The sequence below is a fragment of the Penaeus chinensis genome, chromosome 18, assembly GCF_019202785.1.
Source record: "Penaeus chinensis breed Huanghai No. 1 chromosome 18, ASM1920278v2, whole genome shotgun sequence".
Taxonomy (NCBI): Eukaryota; Metazoa; Arthropoda; class Malacostraca; order Decapoda; family Penaeidae; genus Penaeus; species Penaeus chinensis.
This window is the reverse complement of record NC_061836.1, coordinates 16,836,544-16,841,543: the sequence shown is the minus strand read 5'-3', so window position 1 is coordinate 16,841,543 and position 5,000 is coordinate 16,836,544. Positions and strand designations below refer to the sequence as shown.

General features: G+C 41.1%; 2 protein-coding genes across 3 annotated transcripts in view; one reads left to right on the top strand and one right to left on the bottom strand.

Annotated features, from left to right (window-relative positions):
• LOC125034587 (phenoloxidase-activating factor 2-like) overlaps positions 1 to 768 on the top strand; it is an 8,242-nt gene extending 7,474 nt beyond the window's left edge. The window contains exons 8-9 of one of the 2 annotated variants that reach the window (XM_047626487.1): positions 78 to 232; positions 569 to 768. In XM_047626487.1, the coding sequence (XP_047482443.1) occupies positions 78 to 232; positions 569 to 575 (162 nt within the window). In that variant the 3' untranslated portion in view covers positions 576 to 768. Of the gene's footprint in view, positions 1 to 77; positions 237 to 568 lie in introns of those variants that run through there. The other variant, XM_047626488.1, reaches the window with a different exon arrangement.
• Positions 769 to 1,329: 561 nt separating this feature from the next.
• Positions 1,330 to 5,000, bottom strand: part of LOC125034586 (phenoloxidase-activating factor 2-like) — a 10,965-nt gene continuing 7,294 nt past the window's right edge. Inside the window, exons 4-9 of the mRNA XM_047626486.1 lie at positions 4,914 to 5,000; positions 4,380 to 4,504; positions 3,612 to 3,845; positions 3,140 to 3,341; positions 2,274 to 2,425; positions 1,330 to 1,840 (exon numbers count right to left, since the gene is read on the bottom strand). The exon at positions 4,914 to 5,000 is cut by the window's right edge and continues 87 nt beyond it. Of these exons, the coding sequence (XP_047482442.1) occupies positions 1,834 to 1,840; positions 2,274 to 2,425; positions 3,140 to 3,341; positions 3,612 to 3,845; positions 4,380 to 4,504; positions 4,914 to 5,000 (807 nt within the window). The 3' untranslated portion in view covers positions 1,330 to 1,833. The remainder of the gene's footprint in view (positions 1,841 to 2,273; positions 2,426 to 3,139; positions 3,342 to 3,611; positions 3,846 to 4,379; positions 4,505 to 4,913) is intronic.

Here is a 5,000-nt window from a genome sequence, read left to right as displayed (position 1 = left end):
AAGAGAAAAACACCAAAATCAAATTTTCAACAAGTTCATCAACAGCTGTTCTTCACTTTCCCGCGCAAAATTTCCAGGGCGACGGCGGGTCTCCTCTTGTGTGTCAGAACGAAGATAGGAGCTGGACATTGGTTGGCTTGGTTGCCTGGGGTCTTGGCTGCGCTCAGAGGGAAGTTCCAGGTGTCTATGTCAACGTTGCCTCTTATGCCAACTTCATCCGGCAGATTGTAAGGTAAGTGGCAGTGAATGACGTGTTATCTTCTCCGTTGTTACTGGTAGTGAGTTAGATGTTATCTTCACCGTTGTTGCTGCGGTTCTTGGGGAAAGAGAGTTCGCCTGTGTCCTCTTATTTCCCCCCCCCCCTTTTTTTTGGGGGGGGAGGGGAGTTATTTATTATTTCTTTGATACAGTCTGAGTATTCTAGCGTTACCATTAAACACGCGCTTTGCTGAAAAAAAAAAAATCATTAAAAAAACGAATGTCCTTGAACGTTTAATATTTTTTAACTGAATAAACAAAACAGTATAACCATAAATACTCTCTATTTACAAACTGTTTCTCGCCTCAGGTTCTGATGCACCGATGACTAAACGAAGACACTTGACGGATGTTACAAAGAAATTTAAGCCGAGAACTTTTCGTACAAGGAGAGAACATCCATTTTTATGATCCCTGTGATATTACCTCACTTCATACAAATATGAATTATTATTATTATTATTACTATTGTTATTTTGTATTGCGGTGAAGTAAACTAGAAACATTGAATATTCCTTTGTATATCCTTCCACAGAGAAAATAAAAATGTCTAGAATACTTCAGTATAGTGGCGGTTCCACAAGGGAAAGGTACGCGGCCCCCCTCCCCCTCCCCCCAGCTAATTCCCAAACACCGGGTCAACAAGCTGCTTTAGTCACTAAAACAAACTATAGATAGCTTCAATGACAGCTTCAATTTATATATATAATCTTTCCCTGATATGTATAATATTAAATGCTCTACAGTACCTTTGTCTCTGTGCAACACTAAATAGAAAACGGGACTTGTATCAATTTCATAGCAGCCCCCTGGTGCGATTATCATCAAGCCGCTGAAACCAAAGACTACAGCGTGATTAAATCAAATAGTGTGATAATTAAACATTGTGTTAAACAGCCTTGCGTAATTATTGATTATTAAGTATCTGTTGAAAAATGTGTTATAGCAAAGAAGAAGACACGAGATACAATTTATAATATCTCAGATGTGAAAGAAATATAGAAATACACATATAGTTTATTTGCACATAATTTATTCCTATGGATGGAAGGACGAGAGAGAGAGACCAAAAAAATAATACGTAATTTATTGCACCATCATAGGTTCAAAACAAAAGAATAACATCACAGCAGTAGTAACAAAAATCATTCATCCCGCCTAAAGTTTTATGTAAATACTATCGACACCATAAAGAGGACAGCCACAGGAGAAAAATACTTTCTTTTCTTTCATTTTGTTTTAAAAGGTTACTCACACCCTGAGGAAATAAATATGACATTTCATCCATCCCCATTTAGATTATTTTTCTATAAAAAGTACAAATGTATTAGTGAAAGTGAGGGTAACTTCATCGAATTCTTACTCGTAAAGAAATACACACGTAGCCCTCGAATTTCCAGGTAAATTTGCACACGAATACGTGAACATTAACCAGGAATCACAATCATCTTTTTTTCAACTATTATTATCATTATTTATATGTTTAGGGCTATGTACACATAGATGGAATGTTTCAGTAGTTTTTTTTTTTTTTTTTTTTTTGGTAGAGAGGGGTTGGTCATATGGGCCCTTCTTCTAATATCTGCAAGCATAAAAAGAAAAGGCTGTTACTATCCAAACGGGCAATTTGAATTCATGCAATATTCTTATTTAAAACTACAATATACTGAATTATGATGATTTATAGGTTTATAAGAATTAAAAAGAAAACAAAGTAGTAAAAAATAACAAATACAAATACGTGGAATCACATATCGAATAGGTAAACAGAAATTAATATTTTTACTACAGCAAATAAAAAGGCATGGAAAAAACGCTTTTTAATCCAGGTATTGATGAGACAAATACCTATCATCATCATATTCATCCATCTCTCTATTAATAACATTAAAAACACCAGGAAATTTAATTTGCCATAAGTACTGACGAAGGAACAACCCTTATCTTTTCATCCATCAACCAATCAATAAACCAACGCAACGAATCAATGAAATGAACAAAATACATTTCCTCACCTCACGTACTGCCCAATAAAGTCCATCATGTTGGGTATGTTGACGTAGACCCCCGGGATGTTACCTTGGGCGCACCCGATACCCCAGGCTACAAGGCCGACGACGGTCCACCCGTTCTGCGTGGGGCAGACCAAGGGAGATCCGCCATCGCCCTGTTGGGGGGAAGAAGAGGGTTTTCAGGCATGAGTTGGAGGGGAGAATGGGGAAGTTAAGTATGGGTGTAAAGCAAAAAAGAGTATTTCTATGCATGATTAACAGGGAAGAATGGAGAATTTAGGAATGGGTTTATAGCAAAACAGAAGGTTCTCAGGCATGAGTAGGGGGGGGGGGGGATTGAGGTAATGAGTAAAAGGAGAAAAGAGAATTTCAAATCATGAGTAAGAGGGAAGAATTGGGATTTTAGGTGTGGGCACGAGCACGAGGAAATCTTTAAGTCGTGAGTAAGAGAGAAAAACAATCTAAAAGTCATGGGTCTCAGAGGAAAAACGGGATTTTAAGTCATGAATAACCCTGTATAGAAAAAAGGAAATATCAGAAAACTTTTCTTACATTTAGGGTTATAAAATGAAAGGGGAGAGTCACAAAGAAAAAGTAATCTAAATATAAATGTGACATATTAGGCCACACTATAAGTAGGATATGGGATGGTTTAAAGTGAAAGGGGCAAAGACAAAAGAAAAAAGGAGGAGGAGGAGAAGGAGGAGGAGAAGGAGGAGGAGGAGGAGGAGGAGGAGGAGGAGGAGGAGGAGGAGGGGGGGGAGAAAGAAGAACAAGAAGAAGAAGAGAATGAGAAGAAGAAGAAGAAAGAGGAGATGGAAAAGAATGAGGCAGTATGGAAGAGGAAGAGGAAGAACAGCGAGACTGACCGTGCAAGCGTCCTTGCCGGCGATTCCTCCGGCGCAGAGGAAGGACTGCTGGTTGAGGATGAAGGAGGGTCCGAGGCGCGTCAGCTGGAGGCTATCTTGGCATATGAACGGGTCGACGATGGGCATGTCCACCTCCTTCAGGATCTCTTGGAAATTGCCGTTCGTCTGGAAGGCGTCCTTCCCCCAGCCGGTGACCCAGCACCTGTGCGAGCCAGGCCACGTGAAGTTGGTGGTTAAAACGAGGAATCAAGAGAGTATGTTCATGTGTGAAGGGAAAGACATTTCATTCTCCAAGCTTGTCTCGAGGATACCATGATAAATAGTGACAACACTTCCTTATCAACATACAAGCAAAGATCTACGTCTTGAACACAACTACCACGAAATGACAAACTAAACCAAAATAGATATACACAAATATACAAAAAAAAAAAAAAATCAATACCAAACACAAACACATCCACCAACTTACGTCTGCCCATTGAAGATCTGGCGGGGGGAAGGCAAACACGCCGTTCCTATATGCGGGTACTGATTCACGTTGACCGGCTGGGCGAGGTGCAGAAGAGCCACGTCGTTGAGAAGAGCTTGGTTGTCGAAATTGGGGTGAATAATGATCCTGTCAATCGGGACTTCGAGGTGGACGTAGTTGGGGTGATCCTGACGCTGACGGACGTTGTGCTCGCCCAGGCGGACTTTGAGGCTCCTGATGGGGGCAGGCGGAGGGAGGAGACAGGGATTAATGATGGTGATGGCGTAGGGGGTGGAGAGGAACGAAGGAGAAGAGGGAAGAGCAGGGAGGGGGGTAGGGGTGAACAGTGGGAGTGGATTAGGGTTGTGAGGAAATTGATGGAGAGGAAGGAAGGAGGAGGAAGAACAATTGTAGACAAGAAGAGCTTGTCGAGAAAAATAATCTTAAACTAAAGATCTAAACCCATTTTATAAGGATAACAATAATTTCAATAATCATAAGTGCAATGCCTACTCCAAAATAAATATGTGAATCTAAAGGATAAAGGATATACAGAATACAAATCAATCAACCACTGGTCCAAATGAGTTAATATATGAATAAAGGAAACGAGTGAACACCTCAGTAAAATATTATATCATCACATGAACCTAGAAACAATTAAAATGAAACGGGTAAACGCGTGCAGAAACGAAACCAAGAGCTCAGGAATCGGAAACTAATACACCAATACAAAAATACATACAAAACAATACACCAAAACTCTACCTCTCGTTGTAAACTTTGTGAGCAGCGGTGAGGACCCAGTCGGGGGCGACGAGGACTCCGCCGCCCTTGTAGCCGTCACCGAAGTCCAGGACGACCACCATCCAAGGGTACTCGCCGAAGGTCGCCTGCCGGGGAGGGGGAGAGGGTGAGAGTGGGCGGCGAGGGCGGGTAAGTAAGAGTGTGGGAACGGGGTTAAGGGAGTAACATTTAACCCTACAGGATAAATTTAGACAGAATGAAAGGGAGAAAAGATTAAAAAACCTGGGATGAAACCAGAGGTGTACCATATTCCTCCTTACTAGGAACGCCTTTCATTTAATTGTGCTCGCGTTATTGTATTTGTGACACCGTTTCATAAGGGGTAAAAAATACTGTCAAAGAGAAACGAGAGAAACCGAGAATTAAAGAAGAAAGAATACTAAAAAACTGAATATCTTAATTCTTAAATAAATCCAAACACAAACACACACAAACACAAAGCACATTCCACACACACCCCAATACGAAACGAACAAAAGAGAAGACTCTCCCTACCTCAGCATACTGTGGCTGTCTGTACGGAATGGGGTTCTGGCTGCCGCAGCCCGAACGCTGAATGGCCACGGGCTGAGGGGCAACGGG